General features: G+C 40.3%; 1 protein-coding gene across 2 annotated transcripts in view; it reads right to left on the reverse strand.

Annotated features, from left to right (window-relative positions):
- Positions 1-19,815, reverse strand: part of MTDH (metadherin) — a 34,723-nt gene extending 14,908 nt beyond the window's left edge. Inside the window, exons 1-7 of one of the 2 annotated variants that reach the window (XM_063390560.1) lie at positions 19,105-19,815; positions 13,149-13,253; positions 8,816-8,897; positions 8,239-8,418; positions 6,896-6,964; positions 4,196-4,447; positions 1,599-1,685 (exon numbers count right to left, since the gene is read on the reverse strand). In XM_063390560.1, the coding sequence (XP_063246630.1) occupies positions 1,599-1,685; positions 4,196-4,447; positions 6,896-6,964; positions 8,239-8,418; positions 8,816-8,897; positions 13,149-13,253; positions 19,105-19,509 (1,180 nt within the window). In that variant the 5' untranslated portion in view covers positions 19,510-19,815. The remainder of the gene's footprint in view (positions 1-1,598; positions 1,686-4,195; positions 4,448-6,895; positions 6,965-8,238; positions 8,419-8,815; positions 8,898-13,148; positions 13,254-19,104) is intronic. The other variant, XM_063390551.1, reaches the window with a different exon arrangement.
- Positions 19,816-24,448: the final 4,633 nt, after the last annotated feature.

Consider the following 24,448-nt stretch of genomic DNA (forward strand, 5'->3'; position numbering starts at 1 on the left):
AGAACACGAAAAAAGATACAAAGGGTGAATAAAAGTATCCTCAAACTGAAAAATGAAATTTTGTAGGTAATAAAATTACTACCCTGTATCAATAAGATCTCTTACAGGGAGAAGCTTAAAAGAAAAGATCACTAGAAAGAAACCTCATTAATTACACCGGAGATCAAACAAATTATACATTACTAAAAACCCAATTCTCATTTAAAGCAAAGGTTTCATGAACATAAAAGCAGCAGGATGAACAACAGTAAGGCAAATATTAGTCATGATAACAGAAGGTGTTACACATCTAACATAATTGTTTTCAGAAAAATAAACAAATAAAACCATTTCATAAAATAGTAAAACAAAAAACCCCTAATTTTAAGAATGAAATAAATTAATATTTTACTGTATGATGAAACTTCTGAAATTCAGTTTGAATAGAACCTGGGTCTCTATTTTACATACACCTCTGCAAAAGATACCTCAGATGACAGAAACACAGACACATTCTCAGTTCTTTTGTGGTCACTTTGTATTACAACATTGTTGGCTAAGGTGCATCAAAGAAAACTAATATACTCTTCACTTTTTTGTATTTCTCTCAAAGTTGAAATGGTGTTATTGCAGCTTTAACTGCAATAACAGTTATTCTAATCTTAGCTCAGTGTGCCATCTTAGTTTATTTAATAAAATTTCGTAAGTTCTAGCTCAGAGACTGAACTTAGATTCAGGTGGCTGCTTGGGATTTTGTTTTTGTTAATTAAAACTCTCTGTACAATTAAGATGCTGGACACTGAGCCTGAGTTCAACAACTAAAAGCCTGTAAACTGCGATACAAGCAAATATAGCCTAAGTGCATAAGCACTTGGCCAGCTACTTCCAAGAAGAAAACTGCCATGCCAAGCTCATGGCGTAAGCAAGCAAGAGCAGAAAACCCTACATATGATCCCTTTATTGTACAATAAATCATTGTAGTTGTTTAACACACAAGATTTAATATGAAGACAGGTTTGTACACTACAGCACACAACCCTTCAAAAAAGAAAACCCCAGAGCTTCAGCATTTCCATTTGTCATACAGAGAAAAGACTCAAGACTTCAAATCCTGCCTATGGAACATATTTTCAAAGTAGTGATTCAGTTCCTTGATGAGGAAAAACTAAATCATCAAATAACAAACCTCCCAGAAGACTGGGGTAAATGGACTTTCCTAGAAAGAAATATTCAGATTTCTAGCTTGAGACATCACAATGCTGAGCCATCTCTCATTATTTAGACAATACACAAACAAGAAGGCTAAATAAAAAAATCACAGAATCATAGAATAATTTGGGTTAGAATATACCTTAAAGATCACCTCATTCCAAACCCCTGTAGTTCCAACCTTCTTACTAATATTCTGTGATTGATCTATCTTTTGATTATCAACTTAAAACAGTTACTTTACTGTATAATTTCAGGATTAAAAAACAGCTATTTTAAGTGTCTTCCACCTCTTGGCAGTACTATTTTCAAAGAAAAATGAGAAAATGCATATTAGTAATACTTGGCAAACTCTATTCCACTTGGTGGAGTAGAAGTGAGTGGAAAAATCTTTGGAAAGGCACACATACCAGAAACTCCAGGAGTTAATCCAAATGAGGAGAAAGAAGTAGAATTCTGTTCAGAGGTATTAATCCTTGCATCCACATTCCAAGCAGCTGTGGGGGAAGGGGAGAAAAAAAATAAAAAAAGGGTCACACATTGCTGGCAATGCTGAAAATTTAGCTATTTAATTATGAATTGGATCAGAAAAACACTGGCTAGTCCAGACATTTCACACAACTGAGGGTATTAATCAGTGCTGATAGAGATGTGACTTCATAAACACACAGCTTGAAACAATTTTCAAGCTTTCCAAGATCACCTTCCCTTTACAGCCTTTTCTAGGTATAAACTTCTCACAAAAGAGAAGTCAATTGTTTTTTGACCTTCATACTATTATTCCTCCCATTACTGGAATCATTGAGTTTTGCAAAGTACATATAGATGGAACACAGCTTGAAGTATATTATATATATGTTAAAGAATGCAATTAAATTCAGAACAATTTTTGACAAATAGGAGATACTGCTTAAAAATGAAGACATACTAGACTGTTATATGTAAGGCAGAAAATAAGCAGAAACAGCCAATAAAAACTATTAGTGGCTTTTATTTAGAATTATATTTACTTAATTGGGGGAGAAGGGGCTAAAAACTGGACAAGTATTCCAGATGCTGTCCAAAGAGTAGACAATAACTACCCCCAATTTACTGTTTCCTGTGTTAATGCATCCCAGCATACTGTTGGTGGGATCTAAGGCTGGGTCATGTCCAACATGGTGCCCACCAAGACTCCTTATCCTCAAAGCTGCAGTCCAGGCAGTCAATATCCAGCCAGGGTTGCTCCCAACCCAGATTCAGCACTTGACATTTGTCTGCACTGATCTTCCTCGGGTTCCTGCTGGCTCATTATTCCCATCAGCCTTAGGTCCCTCTGGATGGGATCCCTGACCTGGACTGTTTCAACTGATTCCTGCCCCCACACTTAAGTTTGGTGTGGAAAATGTGAATGACATGGTTGCCTCCTCCAAGTCACTTATAAAGATGATAAAGAGGACACCTGTAAATACAACTCTGTGACATCCCCTTCCTCACCAGCCTCCAGGTAGAGTAGGACTTACTGACCATTGCACTTGGGGCCTGACCAGTTTTTCACCTGTTCTAGTTTGGATACAACAATGCTGTGAGAGACAGTGTTGAAAACATTAGTCATGTCATCATGAAAGATTTTCACTGCTCTCCTTCACCCACAAAATTATTCCTTTTACCAGAAGGAAATCAGCTTGGTAGACATGATGTATCCTCAGTAACAAAACCAACAAAACTCTGGACAGTCACTACCAACTGCCTTATTAGGATACACAGCAGAACACATCTAGCCAGAACATGAAAAAAGCCCTTTTCTTCTCTTAGTAATGGTAAAGCTTCCAAGGGTATATCAGATCTAACCTCAGGAACTCCATTTCAATGCATGCCAGAGAAACAAAAGAAGCTCTAGACTTCTGCAGATTATGGCTGGGGTAGGGCTGTGTTTTGGATTTGTGCTGAAAACAGGGTTTGTAATACAGGGATGTTTCTGAGCAGTGCTCACACAGAGCCAAGGCCCTTTCCACTTCTTGTACTGCTGGCAGGAAGGCAGCTGGGGCTTGTCTTCCCAACAAGAAGTTGGAAGAGACACAGCCCGGACAGGTGACCCCAACTGGCCAAAGGAATATTCCCTACCATGCTCAGTATATAAAGCTGAGGGAAGAAGGAGGAAGGGAGGGACATTTGGAGTTATGGTGTTTGTCTTCGCAAGTCACTATTACACGTGATGGAGCCCTGCTCTCCTGGAGGTGGCTGAACACCCACCAGCCTGTGGGAAGTAGAGAATTATTTCCTTGCTTAGTTTGCATGCATACATTTTGCTTTCCCTATTAAGCTGTCCTTATGTCAACCCATGAGTTTTCCAGGTTTTGTCCTTCCAACTGTCTCCCCCATCCTGCTGTGGGAGAGTGAGCGAGTGGCTGGATGGGGCTTGGCTGCTGGCTGGGGTTAAGACCCAACAAGACAGTAGTGACACTGCTGACTACAAAGGAACACTGCTCTCCAGAGGAGATGAGGATTGCTTGGACTGAATAGTGGGAAAGGCCACGTCACAGCATTTACCAATTTAATGATTGTTGCCCAGAGAGAAACTGAGAAATCTCTTCTCCATTATTACTATGGACAGCACAAATAAAAAAGGCAGAAAATTGTACTGAGCACTAAAAATCAGGTTCTAATGAGAAAAACAGTGTAACACTAAGTGTCTCAAGAGCTGAATAATGTTTAATAAAATGTGGGGCCTAAAAAACCACCTGTCAAAACTGTACACAGTTGATTTGATCATGTTGGACCATTTTAAAATGGCTTAGTAATCATCTTCAGAATTTATGTCAGATAAACTCAAAAAACGCAGTTTAACTGTACACAGAGACATAGATGCCAAGCCATCAGGACTTACAGTAAACAGAAATTGTTGACATTTCACTAGACCACGTGAAATTTTTTTAGTACAGAAACAAAAATATTTCAGAGATCCACTACTAAAAAATACATTTATGTGAAAATGCTTATGTGAAGCAAGTTCTTGGAAATAGCTTACCAATAGGATTGAACAAAGATCGCTCTTTCCAGGGTCTGCCCACCAGGCTTACACCCCAGTCCTTTCCATTTCCATTAGCATCTCCAGTGTCTTGGCCCCAAGCCAATGTCTCTGTCTTCCTCTTCCCAGCTGCAGTTGAAGGAACAGATGTCCATTTCTCCTCCCCTACACCAATCTGTGAGGAGATTTTTACAGACTTCTCATTCCAGCTTCCTCCATTTACTGTATGGCTTTCACTCAATCCTGGAGAAACTTAAATACAATAATAAAAGGATTATTTAAAATAAGAACTGGATGAGGAATTAAAATATCACTTATATGCACATTCACTTAATAAGAGGTTTTTTCCCTGAATGAACAGCAGCTTTGCTACACCAGTGTGATACAGACAGGGCTGCTGCTCTGTTCTCAGCTGATTTTCCAGTTCAGATGATATGCACCATCTGTCTACTAACTTGAAGAGGGAGGAAAACAGCACCAACTGCACTCTCTTTCCTCATGTCTTTCTTTATAGGGCCCATGTGTTGGTGAAGCAGTGTCTCCAGATGAGAAAAAGGGTGGGGAGGGTACTTTAAACACTGTCAGCTAATTTCTCTTACAGGGTATGGGGATGACTTATGGAAAAGCCCATGCACTAAACAAATAGCATTTTCTGTTTCATAACTGCATGCAGCAGTTCTTCAAGCAGGATGTAGATGAAATTGCCAAGTATTAGAAAATAATTCTGAAACACTACACAGGATTTACAAAGACCATAGATATCATAATGACCATAGAGTACCTCACAGTAAGAGATAAAAATCATAGTAACACTCAATTTGTAAGTAATGTATTTTATGTTACACTAAGATAAATGACCACAACACTGCTGAGTCTCTGTTACGTTACTCTGACAAGAAATTACTAGCCACTGCAAGTTTAATATAAACTTTGAGACAAAGATCATAATTGAAGATTTTAAATGTATGTCCCTCTAAAATATAAAGGCTAGCGCACCCAGCCTCACTTCCTATGTATCACAAACCTTTATCAAAGTCCCTTGTATATCAAATCCCCTTTCTCGTTTTATAGTTGCAGTGGAAAATAGATGCAGAAAAACTGCTTTTCTACAAGTGATTAATAAATATTTGCATATTACAAGTGTAACACTTAAACAGTAAGCCAAACCCTCATGCACAACTCAGTATCATATGCCAACAAAAAAGACCAAATATTTTATTTTTCAAATGAATTTGTAACTCAGGCAGCATGAATATGCCCAATTCAAGCTGGCCTCATTGACACAGAATTAGTTAGGTGAGATATGCCTAGATTTTCTCAGACAAATCAATTCCAAACACAGACATCTGTAAGGTCACCGCTGCTGTACAAAAAACGCTGATCTACAGCACTAGCATTGCTCCTGTCAGTAAACGTCCTCCTAGCATAATATGAAATCTTATGGGAAAGGCAACAAAATAATACCAAAGAGACAGAAATCAAGCTGCAGTTGGTACAGAAACCGTTTCGCAACTTTGCAAAAAGGCAGCTGAGGTCCTGAAGCAGGAGCTTGATTATTCTCTGTTTATTACTCTTTTGTCAAAAACTTTAACTTCTAAATGACCAGCCAGTTTTCACTGAATCACAGAAAACTTAAGACTGAAAAGGATCTCTCAGAGACACCTAGTCCCGCCTTCTGTTCAATGCACAGCTAACTTCAAAATGATACACTAATAAAGTTCTGCAAACCAAAAAGGCTGATTGCCCAGAGATGCTTTGAACTCTCGCGTGAAGATCTTTTTTCCTCATGACCTGTCAGAATTTCCCCTTTCTGAAACTTGATTATTGCTTCCTGTCCTCCCATTAGGCATCACTGAAGAATACAGCTCCCTCCTTCTGTACCATGGCACAAGAAGTTTGCATGTGAAGCAAAGCCCTCAAAAACAAGCAGAAAGGAATTCCCTTTCTGGATCTGTGAGCTTTTAAGAATTCATTTGTTGACTGGCTTGTTAACACTAGCTGCTTTTGATTAAAGCAACACAACTAATGTTGTGTATACGTAAATAACAACCATCTTGATTTCATTATGTCAAACTAATTCACTTCAAGTACTACGGCAGTAGCTGTTATTAGAAAACTGTTAAGATTCACTGGTCAAATATTTTAAGTTATGTGTATGACATATGTCAAGTATATTCTTTTTATAAACATGTATTTATATGTAAGATCTTTCAAAATTAATGTATTTATGCATCACAAAGGATAATGTAAAGAAATGAGTAACTTGTATATTCAACCTGAAACAAGTGTGAACAACAATCAGGACTTGTGAGCTCTTTGCAGTTATCAATTCCAGGGTTTGCTTTGAGCAAATAATTCATTAACACAAATAAGTGAGTAAGTTTGAAAAGCTAGCATAAAGCATTTTTCAGCAGAGCTTAAAAATAAATGTTAATGTTCTGTACTTAGATTTTTTATAATAGGTCATCTATCTGAAAATTCAAAATACTGAATTGCATTTCTACATGTAACAAGAGACTGTTTCCAACTGCTTAAGAAATAACTGCAACTCAGAATATAACATTTGCATAGCCAGAAGAGGCAGATGTACAGTAAAGTTCCACATCAGTGGAACAAAATCCTGCACTGACAGTTGCTGTTTTCACTTCTGTAAAATATGTCTCAAGTTACTTAGGATGCCCCATAATGAAAACTTTTTACCTTGTGGAATTGATGACTCCCCCTTTGCAGGTTTAGAACTGTTAATCTGTGCATTCAGAAGTGCATCACCTGATTAAAAAGTAAGAGAAAACAAAGCTAGATTAAGCTTTTTTAAACAGCAACACCAGTAAAAGTCTTGTACCAATCTATTACTAATATTTTAAGAAAATAAAATATATACTAATATATATATACTAATATATACCTCACAGTAAAAAAGACAAATCCAAAACACTTAAGGATAAAATTAAAATGCTTTATTTTTTATTATTTGTGCTTATGTTGCAGGCAGAATGTGCTCCAAGTGACTTAGGACCCATATACCAAGTAACTGCAGATTTCAAAGAACTTTAGCTACTTTCCCAATGAATGAAGAGCACAGATCTAAAACACAGGTTGTTATTTACAAGCAAAGAGTGGCTCTAAGTATTTCAGACCTGTAACTAGTGATACATAAGATACAAAAAAAGTATGATACATAAAGTATTCTGACTGGAGAGGTCACAGTACTTATGGTTAGCAACAGTGCATAGAGACAGTTGGAACTACCATTTCCTGAACTCCTGAACAGAAAAAAAGGCAACGGGAAACAACTGATCTTGTCCTCAGGGCAACAATTATGCACTTAGTGAAGGTGCAAATGACTGTCAATGAAACAGGAGGGTGAGACATACAAATTTCAATAAATCGTTTCAAGGTACAGACAGTTGTTAGGCTCGGTGTTTTTGTTACTTTGCTAGAACATCAAGTTTCATTTGATTAAAGCACCTATTTCTCAGTTTTACCCAAATATGAATTCCTGTCCCTACACATGCTTTAAACCAGCCCATACAATCTTTAGTTACTGTAACAACAGCAGCCATATCTATTGACTCCTCAGCTGCAGTAACTGAATACTAAATCTCAGCTACATGTGCCTTTCACCTCACTATTATGAACAGCTTTAGTAAAGGATGCTACTAAATCTACATTGGGAAAAAATGCCTACATGTTAAGCAGTGAATGATATTTTAAGAGAACTTTAGGTGCATAACCCTCCCACAAAGAAGCACACAAACTTTGAGGAGCTGGTGCTGCCTGCAGCACTGCTGAGGATGCCTGAGACACAGAGCACAAGTGTCTTAGCCACTTGCTCCAAAACACTCTCTTGAGCTTCCCCAAAAATATGGCTAGAAAAGGGGGAATTCTGCACAATGAGAAAGTACTTTCACACAACTTGAAATTACTTCCTTGAGCGTTCACCTCCAAATATACCTAACATACATCCAAAAGAGAGTCACTATTTAAGCATTTGAGTAAAGTTACTTTCTAGGACACATTCTCAGACCTATCAAGCACCATACCTTTATTTTTTCTGAGGCCAACTGGAAGTGATGATGTAGGCATCAGCTGTTCAATGGATGCCGTAACTGTGTTTTCCATACCCTGGAGATTTGATTCTCCTGAGCCACTGTCGTTCAGCACCTTGTCTCGCTTACGCTGCTGACGCTTCTCTCTGTTACTGATTTTTGTTTCCCAGGCTCCTAAAACATCACCCAAATGAAAACATCACTAAGTCACAGAGGAAGGAAAGATTTTTAGCTTGTATCATACCAAACAGAACTCTGAGGGCAGTTTAACCAGTCAGTTTCAACCTTAGTTTGAAAACACAAACAAATGGCCAAAGGTAAGTTCTTCTGTAATAATACTTGGCTTCACAGAGCAAAACATTATTAACACGAGCACCCTACCATCTATAACTTCTCAGTTTTTATAAGATGACTTCAAAAATATCAGTTGAAGTTACTAAATACTATTGTTTCAAAGATCAGATTTCCAGATATAATATGTGACTATGGAGTTCAGGGTTTATGTTTCTTTATGAACCCACCACAAGTAAATCTTAAACAGCATTTAAGCCATAACGTTTGTGTTCAGTACCTTCATCAACTTCCTTTCCATCCAGACGAGATGTATCCTGAACCGTTTTGGAATCTCCCTTTGATTTCTTTTTTTTCTTTGACTAAAATAAAAAATAAAATAAAAATAAAACATTATCTTAATGATTACTTACTGATCACTCGGCATAGCAATTCAGAATTCCCTTCCCCCCCAAATACAGGAATAAATTTAAAACAGATTCTCCTGAACAACCCTCTGTGATAGAATTATGCAGCACAGAAACGGCAGGTGGGGGGAAAATTACTTATGCTGCAGAGTACAAGGCCAGGTAGAAGCAGCAGTGCTGGCAGAGGAGTAATGAGCAGTTTAGCAGACAGAGCCCACTCTGTCAAAGTTTGTTTTGCATGGAAGTATAAAGTTACACAAGGAGAAATAAATAATGCCAGTAACTCTTTAAAAAAAAGGTTAAAAACTTCCAGCTTGGAAATTACTTCAAAATGTAAGCTGTGATTAGAGCCCATACATTACAAACCCTTTTTCCCCCCAAGGTTTCATCAGTTTAATCAGAAGCCATTGGCTTCCTGGATGTAAGAGCTAAGCTAAACAAATAGGAACAGACATGACTACTTCTGCAAACAGTTTTGGTGCAACAGGTAACAACATAAAGTGTTGAAAAGATAGTACTGAAAAATAAAACCCTTGGGAGAAAATATATTGTAGAAAGCCTTGGAGCAAATTGACTTGACTACCTTCTTAGGAAGAAAATACAGTACTGAGAAGCTTTTCAACCTAGTGAAGAAAGGTTTTAAGAACTACCAGATAAACACGAATGAAAAACAAGAAGACTTTTAAAAGAAGTATGGTTATCCACTCAACTATTGTTAAGGGGAACTATCCACTTATTCACTGTCTCTGAAATATTCTAAGAATGCTGGATGTCTTTCTGGAACACATCTGCCAGAGTCAGACTAGTAACTGCCAGCTGTATACCTGAGTTCCCACTATTTGGTTTTCTAGTCTTGAATGTCAAAGAAGTGTCTAAATCTCTCTAGGACTCAGAATTGGTAACACCTAAATTATTACCACAGCTGCTGCAGATATTCTATGCCCCCCCACAATGGCATGCAGTTCACACGCCTTAGAGCTACCATGCCCCAGAAGTAATCTGTAGCTTCAATACAGGTACTGAGAGCAGCACAGCTTGTTAGGGCAGCAGAGATGATAAAAAATTCACTGCTTATATCAATGCTGCATCACCACACCTATAACATTTCAGGAACTGCTCTGAACAGTTAACTCATGGTTTAATGTACTAGGGGACCCAAACTACAGATGCACCCAAACTGAATTCTCATTTGCTCAGCAAACTACCTTTACCCACATACCAGCTAACTAACTTCTGAAAAGATTCCAGAAGAGAAGGGCTGGTTTCAAAAGCAAGCTGAGAAGAACTGGTTCCAAAAATATGAACAAGTCAAATTATTTGGTAGGGCAACTTCTAAGGAAAGAATTAAAAATGAAAGTGAAAAATAGCATTAAAATTTGCTATAAGTTGCCTCTTAAAGCTCAAACAGAGAAAGATTAGTAGCTTTCTACCTTTGTCTCCCATTTGCAGCTATCCTGAGACTGGAACTTGACATCCTGAAGTTTCCACCCACAAAGCCCTAACTACCCAACTGTCCTCTGGCACTAAGACAACACCTGAAATTACTTCAGAAGTCTCCTAGACAACAGTTCAAGATGATTACTCTTCCAAATTGTAACTTCAGTTTCCTTAAATAACTAGCTCCTGTGGAAGTATTGCCATCAAATCTTATACTTTTCAGGAAAACATCAACGTTTAACAGCTGAAAAAGAACTTTGTGATTAAGAAACATTGTTTTTAAAAAGATCAAGAATGCAAATCTTGAAAATGTGTTTGTTTTCCTAAACGGTTACCCTGTTCTGAAAAACCAGAACGATCATTTTTTATCCAATTAACCCACCACCTGCTAAACTTGGTACTGTACCAGTTGCTATCTCAGTACCCAACTGACAGAAACAGCAAGAGATGCTAAAGCCAGAGCAAGCCAGCCGGTCATTTTGCAGAGGTCTGTGCATTCACAGCATCACCTTCTGCAAGACATAAAGATGCCAGTGTTGGCTCTGCCAACAGCCAAAGAGCACATGAGAAACACTGCAGGCCTGCCAACATTTCTAAAGTATTTAAGATGCATTGTGTCCCATGCAAGAACAATAGAAAAATAAACCTTTCTTCTTGATCCCTAGCTGAGTAATTATTTCTGGTGTTCAAGACGAAGCAGTTATGTGCTTGCAAACAGAGTGGATGATGACATTTTAACTTCCCACAGGCTCATCCTCAGTCAGTTCTGAGGTTAACAGTCCTCTAACACTACACACTAAAAAACCTCTTGTACAGTGGGCAAGCCACTAATTGCAGAACCATAAACTCTGTGAACAGCTAGAGTCCACACTTTACCCAAATCTTCCCCCCTACAAAGCAGAAAAACATGCACGAAATTCACAACCCTGAAGCAGCCAAGAAGTACAGAAACACAAAGGATGTGTGATTTTCACTGAAAGCATATATTGAAGCACAAAAAATAACCATGCCCTTCAAGCCATAGATTATATGTATTCATATATGTACACACATGCACATACCACTTCAATCACAGCCATTGTTTTATACCATCCATCCCAAAAATGGTACACAAAGACACACAGGACTCCTTACAACCTCAGCAGGTTTATAATGTCACAAATGTTAGAGGTGCCCCGAGAAGCCTTACCAAATAATTAGAAGCCTGTACCTGTAGTTCAAAGGAAGTACTTAAGTATGCTCTTAATTGAAGGGTAATAATTTACTCCTGACCCAATAATTTTTTCCCAAGGTCCCCCAAAGGGATATGAAACTCCAACTTGAATATTCATCCACATCCATTTAGTGGTACTCATCTCCTAGAGCTGCTGCTTCAGATTCACATTTTAACATTCAGATCACTATGTTTGCAGTTTTTAGGTGAAGCTGAGTTTATGATTTAAACACCTTATCTACTTGAAAACCTGCAAATAGATTTATTAATTCACATTCAAATTGTGTTATGTTCTTGGGAAAGAACGCAGCAAAGTCAATCTGATATGCAAAACAAGGGGAGGAGAAAGAGCCACACAGCACAGAACTTTAAGGCAAACCTATTTCACAGAAAAGTCACTCAATTTGCCAATGGCAAAAACATTTAAAGTCCTACAGAAAACTAAAAGGATAGAGTCTTTTAGCCAAAATACTAACCCCAAAAGAAGTTACTGGAGGACAGTCAAGTATATTTATTAAAGCTTGAATGAGCTAAAGAAATGACAACAATCACAGAATGGCTTGGGTTTGAAGGGACCTTAAAGATCACCTAGTTCCAACCCCAGCCACAGGCAGGGACACTTTTACTAGACCAGCTTGCTCAAAACCCTGTCCAGCCTAACCTCGAACACTTCCAGGGATGGGGCTTCCAAAACCTCCCGGGCAACCTGTTCCAGTGCCTCATCACCCTCACAGCAAAGTGTTTCTGACTGTTTATACATAATCTTTTCTTTTTTCCTCAGTATAGCTACAACAAAAGCATTTTATTGAAGAAAATAAGTCAGAAAACAAAGACAGTGGGAAAACCTCATGTACAATATTAGCAAAAGAACCAAGGAAAAAAAAATATCAAAGGCCCAAGCATATCCATGCTGCTCATAAATGACAGCATGTATGATAAAATTAGTCCCCACAGTTCAAAAAAAACCACTGCCAATAATATGGTTACCTTTTAGATTAGACATTGCAGATCACTGTTTAGAAAGATATTTTTAATGTAGCTATTTAATTTGCATAACAAAAAGCTCACACCAGATTTCAAAGCTCACATTTATCATCAAAAATCAAGAACTCTAATTACTAATGATACATCTGGCAAAAGAAATAAGTAGGCACATGGTCTTAATCCTTTGAATAGTAGTCCCCCAACTGGTAGACCATTTACAAGGCACTTAACAATACTATCATTATGCTGCATCCCCACAGAATCCACCAAGATGAAACAAACTTTATTCCTGTAGGCTTAACACTGTCACATGATGAACAGAGATATCAGTGTTCAGTAGGTGGCTGGGAGTGGGGTTTCCTTGACAAACATTCTGTGATAAGACAGGTCTCAGAAGGTAAGAAAATACTACTTTAGCTCATTCCAACTCCAAATTAGATGAGCATTCTTCACAGTAAGAAACCTACCTCTTCATTCATTTAAGTAACGGGATTTCAAACCAAAAAGAGTTATTAGGTACTAAAATAATATACGTCAAACTTCAACACTGTTGCTTTATATCCATAACTAACCTTTTCATTCTTCTTTTCTGTGTCCACAGGCTGCTTTATATTGTCTTTACGGACAGTTTGTATTACTTCATCTTCAGATACATCAAGGAAAGACCGTCCATTAGGCTGTGTAAACAGTGGGCATAAACAATAAAAAAAATTAGAGAAAGCAGATGAAGCAAAGCTCAAATTACACTATTACTGAAATGCAATTACTTGTTGACAGAAAAATGCCTGTAAGATTATTGAATAAGAGAGACCAAATTGTGGATTGGCGTTCAAAGGATCTACTGCAATTCTGTATTTGCCAAACACAGAAATGACAAAGGGAAGAGAACAGATCTTCTCATTTCATCTCACTCCCATTCAATCCAGGAATTTCATAACAAAAGGTAAATTTCTGAAATTTACCAGCTTTTAAAATTACCCGTAGCTGTTCTGAAAACTGATTCAGAACAGCTACAGTAGTACATGCTGTAAATTATCTAATTAAATTAACACAGTTACCACTTTGTAGCAGTTCAGCAAGAGCACTAATTTTTAAAAGTAATTTCTACATTGACCAAACACCTGCAATTTCTATCTATGCATGTCCCTCCCAGCTCACTTCCTTCACAAGTTAAACTTCACAGTAGAACAGAAATTAGAAATCAAATATGAAGCATGACTAAGCACGATACCCCATTGTTCTTTTGAGACAGACTTGATTACAGGTGTTACATTAGTCTACTATTTCCCCCTCACACAATTATGGAAAGAAAATTAGCGTGTATTATTCAACATTTAAAATTACAACTCTGGACAATCATTAAAAGAGTCTTTACATCACCTTTGACAGCAAAGGCACACACCTTAGCCTACATATTCCCCATGCAGAAATGTAGCAATTTGGAAGTCATTTACTTCTAACAAAAAACTATGGCTAAAGTTACCCTGCTTAACTGCAGAAAGATTAAAATATGCATATATAATACCACTGTCAGCCATTCATTTCACTGCATGAAAAAAATTGTTAAGAGTAATTGACAGAGTCCACACAAATGTCAATGGTTCACGTTCAGAATGACTCAGATAAATTAATGACTGAAAACTAAATAAGCATGAATAGCTACTCCAAAGTTACTTTAATTCTTTCAACATAAATTTCAAGCTCTATTACCTTTAGTTATTTTTTGTTACTAAAAGCCCAAAAGCTATTTTAACTCTGCACCACATATGCCTAATTGCTTTCAAGTAAAACAAAAGCCATATCACAAGTTAGTGTGGCCTATTCCTTCAAATATTAGATCTGATCACTGTTACAGGCATTTAGGTTTTGCCACATTGTATTATGCTTACAAACCACCCTTGGCATGATTTCACCAGTGCATAACACAGTATTGCTTACTGTAGTTAGCAAGTGTGCCAACTTCTTCGAAGTAACTATAAATAGAAATGGATCAGGTCACCTAACTCCTCCTCCAACAACCAACTTTATACTAAACTTCTCATATCTAGTATACACTACATTTCCCTCAGAATTCTGAAAATAAAGTATATTCTACAAGTCTGGTCTAGGAACTCACTCTAAAGGTTCTTCTTAAAGTCCACCTTATTGGTATATTCCACAGGGATACCAAAGAACTGATACTTAATCCTGAAAATAACTCATTGCCAAAACTCAGCTCTTGTGCCTCTCTATTTTCTCCAGAGCCTGTTTAGCAGCAAAGTTAGATAACACAGTTGATGCACTGGATGTATTGGATGTGCATCAAAAAAGTTTACAGCCAACTATGTTTTTAAACTCTGTACCTTGCTTTGTTTCTTAGCTATTACATATACATACCTCAAATTGAAAACTACTTTCTTAATCCCTCCCAACTACTCAATAAATAGAAGATTTAATCTTTAATTTAAAAAAAATTCAGCTGTTTCTCTGAAGTAATAAACTAATTCATATCCATTAAAAACCGTCTGGAAAAACTCATCCACATGACTGTTCAAAATGCTGTCTGATCATCTGATCATGTAAGCAACAACCTCTAGAAATATGTTTGAAAACTTTCACTTTGAGAGAGAAATGCACCCCTTAATTGTAATACCCGCCTTTTCAGTGGAAGCTTTCCACATTTATTTTCTGCCCATAGATGAATCATAGAATTTTAGCCAAAATCCATGTGACCATTTTTGGATACACCAAAGAAAGCAACAGAAGTGGGAAAGGAAAAAGTTTTTCTACAGTATTTAGAAATGTTTCATTTAAAAAAGACAACCAGAGCCCAAAGTTTAAAACTTTTGTGAGTAATATATTCAACATCCACTGACAAAATTAATTAATTCAAAATTATGCAATTTATTATTTGCCATCTTTTTACCCTCATCTTAAAGTTGCCAGACATGATGCAACCAGGCAGAAGTAATGCTGTCAGTAACAGTACTGACTACTGAATGCTTTCCTTGCCTGAGTACTTTAAAATTCCAATACTTAAATAAACCTTTTTCCACATCCATTCATATGAGGGTGTCAAGATATACCAAACGTAGAAAAGGTTTTGCTTAGATTGTCAAAATGAAAAGTACTGTTTAAACATGGTAGTGCAAAGGATAACCCAGTTTCACACTTCAAAGAGTATCAATGAAATTGCTATCACCTCAATCTTACAATGCTGTACTTGCCAAAGTCCTCAGTTACACATTATAAAGATATCTCTGCTTAGAACATCTTTGGCCAATGAAAGAATCTATTTACCAATGTTTTCTGTAAGCCTCTCTTCAAAAAGAAGCAAAGCAATTCTCTCTCTGAGGCCTGAAGAATCCTACAGCCCTACTTCTGCCATCTGACCACTAACATTTACACAAACCAGCACATGAGCATCAGCTGAAAGTATAAAAGTCTTTACACAATCTAAGTGCAAATAGGCACCAAACAGCCATAGCCCAGAAAGTTCTTTCAAGCAGACCAATCATAAACCTTCTTCAAATGAATGCAAATACTTTTACTAGAGTGTGTGGCATTTATTCTCCAGGTGCACGAGAAACAATAGGAAGTGCATAGTCAATTTGGTATTTCCCAAATCTACAAATAGATGGTGTGAACGGCTTCCTAAGGTAGTGGCAGAGCATAGAACATGGCTACTCTCAAGTTTCTGTGGTGTTTGGCAGATGGCACAGAAACCACGTAAGAACAGCTTCACCTTTTTCTGCTGAAGTAGGAGACACAGGCACAGTAATTATTTAGAAAGGGAAGGACTCAAAATTAAATATCAAGTTTTATGGACAGAAAAAAAAATTAATAAGGCCAAAGAGTTCCGCCTCTTCCAGGAGTTAGAAACAAAAAAAGAAAAAAGCAGTTTCAGGTTTACTGCACAGAATGTGATGTAAAGACAGCACGATACCTTGCTCCAAGCAGCCTGAGAAAGCCAGAAATGACTCTGTAAATTTTAATATTAATGAATGCTTAACAGTTTCAGCTCCATTTTTTCTGTCTGTTCACACCAAGTAAACAAACAGAATCTCACAGGTACTACTGTATTCAGTCAATACATTCCTTCTCAAAGAAACCTATTTTACTAAGAATACCAGGTAAGTTGTACCCTACTTATACAAGTACTGAATAAAGCCACATGCACGGAAAAGAGCCATGAATACTCTTCCTCAGAAAAGCTACAGTGAAGAACATTTCTGATCCTGACTGATGAGTGTTACACATCACCTGCCATACAGTAAGCTCAGTAAATCTGTATTAAAGTAACCCTACAGGTTCTAATTAGACATCTGTAGTGTGTTCTTAAAGCCACAGACCAGTTGCTCTAAGCTTTCTGAAACGCCCACAATGGAAATCTAGACCCTGGCATAGCAAGCCCTGTAGTAAATCTACTGGTAATAGGCTTACTCTTTTCCCCTACCAGCCCTCAGCATTAGAATCACAGCACACAAACCACATGATGGAAATGACCAGGCAGCAATCAGTAAGAATTTTTGTTGCATTTCTAAGTTTCCAATGTTATTTTGAGAATTTTTCACATGAAAGTCAGAAAACACTAGGACATGCTAATATTGGTCTGTCTAAACTTATCTTGGAAAATGAGCACAAGGCAGGACTATTAAACTTTGCCACTCGTATAAACTTATTTGCACTGCAGTTAATGATTCAGTTTGTGCATTTCCTTTTGGAAGGAAGGTAGCACTTTTTTCATCTCACCATGGAAATAATTAATACAAAGTACTATAAAAATAACTTTTAAAATCTTAATGATACAGAATGACAGCTTAAAAACTACTTTGCTCTTTTGATTACAAAAAGATTTGCTCTTACACTGCCTTAACTTTATTCTATGCCTATGCAAACCAAGCTCAATGGAGGACAATTAACTAATATTAACTAAAAATGTCAGTTAGTTTTATATAAAATTACTGAAGTTTGCTTTTATGAAGCCCTGTACTACAAAGCAATGTCAAGTCAACAGTGATATCTACCTATTCACTCTGTCTTCTGTGGAGTTGTTTGTTAATGTCTTAGGCAATGACTTGCAAGAGTTTATAATTTGTTTTCATACTGGAGTTTCAACTAAATAAATCAAGCAACATTGATTTAATTTCTAGGATTAGTCTTTGTTGTCAAGAAAGCATAACATTTATTTAACACTGAAGTATCTGCTTCTTGAGATGGCAAAAAAATTGCATCTTTAGCATGCCTTGTCCAAAATGGAGAACGTAGCTACACTAGAAAGATTCTGAATCATGGTTCCTCTTCTTGGTGCTCACCACTCAGCCTCTTGCAACTTCCAGAAAACAACTTCAGCAGTTCAAAGACAACTTGGTGGCATGTGCAGACTATTTTTTTTTCTGTTTAAAATGTTCTAGCCTTACACTCTCATTAAAAAGTTTCCCAAACTTCTTAAATCTTAATGCTGCCAGAGACTCAAGTGAAGATACAAACCCATTGCCTCTCCCTTCCCTCATCATTAGGGAAACAACTCAGATTTTATAGAGCAAGATATTATTATATGACACAGTTGTAATAGGCAGGGGACATCTGTTACACTTTCATTCCTATAATCCATTTGGACATAAATAGGATTACAAACATCCTAACAATATAAAAGCTATAGAAGCAATCCCTTCAAGCCCCAAACCTGTGACAACTGTAAGTTTTGAAAGGACGGTTGACAATTTCTGCACTCCACTGGTTTTCTCTTAAGTGGATGCATACTGTTGAAGATGGAAGGTTCCCACACCACACACTGAGGATTTTAAAAAACATAAATTATAGGAATGATCTCTTTTTAAGGGGCTGCTAAGACACAGATTTCCTTATTAAAGGAGATGATCCTTACTGTAACAACTAAATCAGACATTTTCCTACTGAAGCACACTCACAGCAACATTGACACTAGCATGTTCTATTGAAAATACAAAGCAAAAAGATTATTCAAAGGAAAAGTTTGAATGATCACAGCATTTATAGGGCTTACACTGCTGCTTCCAATAGTCTTTAGCTGTTTAGACTACAACCCCTGACTTGAAATTCTAAGCCGTGCTAAGGTCTCCACTACTGGTTGCTCACCCTATTATTCAGCGAATAATACTAGTAATAGCAGCCTTCATATAATTTTTGTTTAAAATAAAATGCTTCCAAAAAGTCAACCGTTTCCTCATCACCCAGGACTATTAACATGTAGTTTACTTGTGGCAGCGCTGCTTCTCCAGCTTTTCCAGGCAACCGAAGAACCCAGACGACACGAGACGGCTCCAGAGCAGTCAGGACCCCCCCACTCCTTCCTTCCACAGGCAAATATCGCACGGCGGCTCGGGGGGAGCTCTATGGCACCCACATCCTTCCCTCCGGCGACAGGGCCTGGGAAGCGGCAACCGCGCTCGGGGCCGCTCGCCAGACGCGACCCCCTCGCCTCCCCACGGGGCCCCCACTGCCCGGCCCGTGCCGCTGTCAGCACGGCTTCCACCGCCGCTGCCCTCCCGGCCCTCGCACCCCTCTCACCCGCGCCGCTTTCTCCGGCAGTTTCTTCCTGTTTCGCTTCTTCTGTTCGTCCCCTTTGAGGTTCAGCTGCCCGGTGCCCGGGCCCGCCGCCTTGCTGTGGCCCCCGCCGGCCGTCAGGCCCGCGCCGACCGCCTCGTCACCCTTCCTCACGGACGCGCTCCGCGCCGGCTTCTTGCGGAGGCCGCCCCCGCAGGCCGCGGCCAGCAGCAGCCCCAGCAGCACGAACCCCAGCGCGGCCGGCACCGCCAGGGCGAGCCAGGTGGGCAGCGCCTGCGGGTCGAGGCCCAGGTCGAGGCCCAGTTCGGCACGCAGCAGCCCCAGCCCGCCCGTCAAGGCGTCCCGCACCCGGGCCGCCGCCTCCTCAGCCCACCGGGCCGCCGCCTCCTGCCAGCTTCCCGCAGCCATCGCGGTCCCCGGCCTCGCAGAGGCCCGAACCGGGCGGGGCGCCGAGGGCGCGCTCAGGCCGAGCGCATCGCGGCCTCGGGAGAGCCGCGCCGGCCCGCCTGAGCCGGAGGCACCGGGGGTGGGGGTAGGACGGGACGGGACGGGACACCAGCGGAGCCTCCGCGGGACGCGGCCGCCTCAGCCTCGGGGCCGCCCGGGTCTCCTCCTCTTCCTCCTCCCCGCCCTCCGCCTCGCGCGCGACGTCACCGCCCCGCCGCGCGCCCGCTGCAGCGCGCCGCCAGCGCCATCGCCGCCATCCCCGCGCGCGCCGGGGGCGGCGCCGCCCGCCTCCCCCGCCCCGCGCAGCCCGGCCAAGGGCGGCGCCGGCAGCGAGCGCTGCCAGCTCGACGTGGCAGGCAGCGAGCGGGCGGAGCGGCCGAGGCCGAAGGCTTCGAAACGACCTCTGAGATCATCAAATCCAACATATGACCGAACGCCACCCTGTCAACTAGACCTTGGCACTAAGTGCCACGTCCAGCCTTTCCTTAAACACCTCCAGGGTGGCAGCCCATTCGAATGTCTGACCAGCCTTTCTGTCAGGAGGAAGAAATTCCTCCTAATGTGCAAAGTGAAGCTCCCCCGGCACAGCTGGAGGTGATGTCCTCTCGTCCTGTCACTGGTTTCCTTGGAGAAGAGGCCCCCGCCCCGCACCTACACCCTCCTTTCGGGTAGTTGTAGAGAGCGATAAAGTCACCCCTGAGCCTCAGTTTTTCCAGGCTAAACACCCCCAGTTTCCTCAGCCACTCCGTACAGGACCTGTGCTCCAGCCCCTTCACCAGCTCCATTGCTTTTCCCTGGACGTGCTCCAGCACCTCAGTGTGTTTCTTGTGAGGGGCCCAGAAGTGGACATAGGATTTTAGGTACAGCCTCACCAGTGCTGGGTGCAGGGTGACAGTCACTTTGTGGTCCTGATGACCAAGCTATTTTGATACAGGCCGGGATGCCACTGGCCTTGGCCACCTGGGCACACACTGGCTCCCGTTCAGTCGCTGTCAGCCAGCACTCCCAGCTCCTTTTCTGCTGGGCACCTTTCCAGACGCTGTGCCCTAAGCTTGTGGCACTGCATGGGGTTGCTCTGACCCAGGTGCAGGACCCAGCACTCAGTCTCATTGAACCTCTTAAAACTGGCCTCGGCCCATCGATCCAGCCTGTCCAGATTCCTCTGCAGAGCCTTCTACCCTCCAGCAGATCGACACTCCCACACAACTTGATGTCAGCTGCAAACTTGCTGAGGGTCAACTTGATCCCCTTTGTCAAGGTCATCGATAAAGATGTTAAACAGAACTGGACCCAGTTCTGATCCCTGAGTAGCACCACTCTAGTGACCAGCTGCCAACTGGATTAGTTCCATTCACCACCACTCTCTGGGCATGACATTGAGCCAGTATTTCATCCAGCAAAGAGTGCACTCACCCAAATCGTCAGCAGCTGGCTTCTCCAGGAGAATGCTGTGGGTGACAGTGTCAAAGGCTTTATTAGAGCCCAGGCAGGCAACATCCACAGCCTTTCTTTCCTTCATCCACTGAGTCACTTTGTCGCAGAAGGACAGCGGTTAGTCAAGGATGCTTTAGAACAGACTGTTTCCATTTTTCAGAAAATATTAACTGTTGTTGGAACTGGTTGCACATTTCAGTCACCCTAAGATCTCAAATAAAGTATTCCCTAAGTATTTTAAGAAATTTAAGATGTTGCAGATGTTAAGATAGAGGTGACAGAACAGTGATCATGTAGTTACAGTTTTAAATACATCAATCAAAAAAAAAAAAAAAGCCTAACAAATTTGAAAGCATCATCCAGCTACAGTGGATGTTTTGTGTTTTGTGTATATATATATATATATATATATAATTATTTTTTTTTAAACCGAAGCCGCAGAACAGTAAATACTATTCATTTTCAAGGAAGGACCGCACGAACCTGGTGGGACTGAATTCCACAATCCAAGCGAGTAACACGATGGGTTCCCCGCAGCGCCGGGGCACCACCAAGTGGCAGCGTCGTGAAGAGCCGAGCTCTCGTCGGAAAAACATCTCTGTCTTAAAATAAAAGAACAAAGGGAGCAGATCCTCACCTGGAAATAGCCAGAGTCGGTTTGATTTGGCTGGTAACGTAAGTTAATCTGAAAGGAATAAATATATTTGTATTCTGAACGAATGAGATAGAGCCATAAATAGGCATACAGTTGTAGCAAATTGAAATATATTGAAGAAAGACAGTGTGACTCATTAAAACAGTTGTGAACAAATATACTACTCTGACTGTACTAATCAAATAAAACAAACGTTTTCTTTGGAACTAATTTCGACACATATTAGTCTAATATAGATCTTCAACTGTATTAATAGATCTGATCAAATGTACCCCAAGGACTCTTCCAGCAGTGCTAATATAAACCATCATCTTTCTCATGCCATTCTCCCAAAGATCATAGCAGATTGACACATTAAAAAAGAAAAAATAATGGCAAAATTAAAAAATTATTTTATTATTAAACTTATTTTTTTGAATGTCAGCTCTCTTGACCATGCAAACATTTCTTGTTTTATCACAACATCTATTAGACATACATTACACAATATCTTTCTACCATATTTAAAACTCCAACCTGCTGGTTGACAAGGCATGAAGAAAATCTAACTATTGCTTTGCAGTCTCAAAATACCTGTTTCAAGAGCTTTTTATGATTATCTTGAACAATATTGAAGCCATGTGTCTTGCAGCTGTAGACATTCTTTAGATTAGAAGTCAGATGGATATGGCAGAAGCAGATGAAGCCTCTGATCAGTTAAATAAGCAGAATCCCAACAAAACACATCCAAGGTTGTTGTGACAGGAAATTGAAAAAATCTTGAACAATAAGCAATTTTGCTGTCTTATATGGATCATGACTCTTAGTTGCTTTAAGGTGAACTCAGTACATAATTCACTCAGAATTCTATACTCATTATTTTTCTGGAAGGAGGGAGCAACAACAACAAAAACATCCCTGATCCAAGAATTGCCATCCTTGGCAATGTTAACAAGTATCTGGAAAAAGGATGAGCAGTGTGCAGATAGAGTTTGCATTGAGAAATTTCTCATCTAGGTCATGGCTGGATGTTTTGAGCCAAGACTCAGCCCAGGCTGAGGAATGGGCTTAGAGTTAAGTGTTGGATTAGGAGGATGAGGGTCATCGTGCCTAGAGATGCACTTGGTGTGGAGCTGCCTAGAGCTGCCAAATGGGGGTAGGACATGAAAAGGATTCTTCAGAGATGTTTTTCATGGTCATGCTGGAGAAGGCTCAACTGATGTCTGGGATTAGGGTTGTGTTAACATTACATACCTGATTAGGAGAGAGATAAAACCTGGGGCAACAGTTGGTGTGGGGCAGAAAAGGAGCAGCTGGAGTAAGTGGCAGGCTGCAAAAATACCTCTTTCTTGAAATATTTTTAATCTAGGTGCTAGTTCAGGATCTGGAACCAAGGCTCAGCCCATCCTTTGCATTCAGACTGTTGGACTTCTAACAAGGCAGAGCCTAGAGCTCCATTTTGATAAAAAGATTTGCTGTAGGGATCTTCTTAGGATAACTTGTTCATCATGACTATGGCTTGGGGTCTTTGACTGGTCTCTGCAGATACCAGGTGTTGGAGTTGTGGCTACAATTAGGCTTAGGGACAGGAAATGGGCCAAGTTGAATCCTCTTCTGGAGTGGGACAGGAAAAAATTACTCTTAGAGAAGTTTCTCATCTCATTGGTGGTTAAGGGCTTTGGGCTTCCTCTGCCTGAACCTATGATTAGGGATCTGGTTAGGTTCAGCTTCAGGAAAAGAGAGAAAGCCTAGCACTTCATTTGGTCAGGGATTGAAAAGGGATTGCCAAAGGAAGGGATGGGGGCAAAAATAATTGTTCCCTGAGTACATGTCTATGGCTTGAGAATGTTGAGCTGGATCTCATCTGACACCTAGGTTTGGGATAAGAGTTAGAAGACACACAAAGAGTAGACGCTCCAGTTTAGTCCAGTTAAGCCTGGAAAGAGGCTGCCAAAGGGAAAAGCAGAGTATCAGAAGAATTCTCTCCTGAAGTCCTGTCTTGGTTTAGAGACATGTTTAGGAGAAAAACATGAGTGTTTCCTCAAAAGAACCAAAAAAACCCCAAACCAAAACAAAGCAAAAAAAGGTTCCAACAAACCCTTTATGTCAATAAGAAATGATGGATGAAAGTGAGAAAAAACCTCAACCATTTATTGACAAACGGAGTACCCACATGGCACAGTAAAAAGTAAATAAATGCTAGATATTGAATTGTCAGAACTTAACCCCCTCCACCCCCATGCACACACAAACCAGAACAAAACCCCAAAATGCCAGGAGAAAAAAATACCAAAACCAACAGCTTTGCCACCTGGTGGGGGCAAAATGGCATGGGTTTTCAGGGAAAAACAAACAAACAAAACCCCAGTAGATTCAAGCAACAGTTTGGGCAAACAGATGTTAAACCTGGTGAGTCCCTGATGTCGGTCCTCCCTTCGCAGCAGATGAAGCAGGTGAGCTTTCTTTGCTGGCTCAGCTTTTCCCAAGATGTGGGGCCAAAATGGAGAGGCCCCGCGTCTTTGCTGCTGGTCTCTGATCTTGAACAAAAAACAAACCATCCAGTTCACTTCATAGAGCTGCTTTAGAATTGCTGCTGCAGCCACTCCAAGGTCAGGGAAAGAAAAAAACCCCTTCTGTCTGGGCTAACAAAAAATCCCATGCTAGCCAAGCAAAAACCCAGACCACACGGCTCCCCAGACGCCTGGAGGTGAGGATTTGGAAAAGCCCACCCAAGAGCCCTAAGGTTCCTTTCTCCCCCCAGACCCACCTTAAAGCTACATCGACCGTTTTTGGGCATGAAGCAGGCAATCAGGGAATAGACTAATCATTATG

Source organism: Prinia subflava, chromosome 1 (genome assembly GCF_021018805.1).
Source record: "Prinia subflava isolate CZ2003 ecotype Zambia chromosome 1, Cam_Psub_1.2, whole genome shotgun sequence".
Taxonomy (NCBI): Eukaryota; Metazoa; Chordata; class Aves; order Passeriformes; family Cisticolidae; genus Prinia; species Prinia subflava.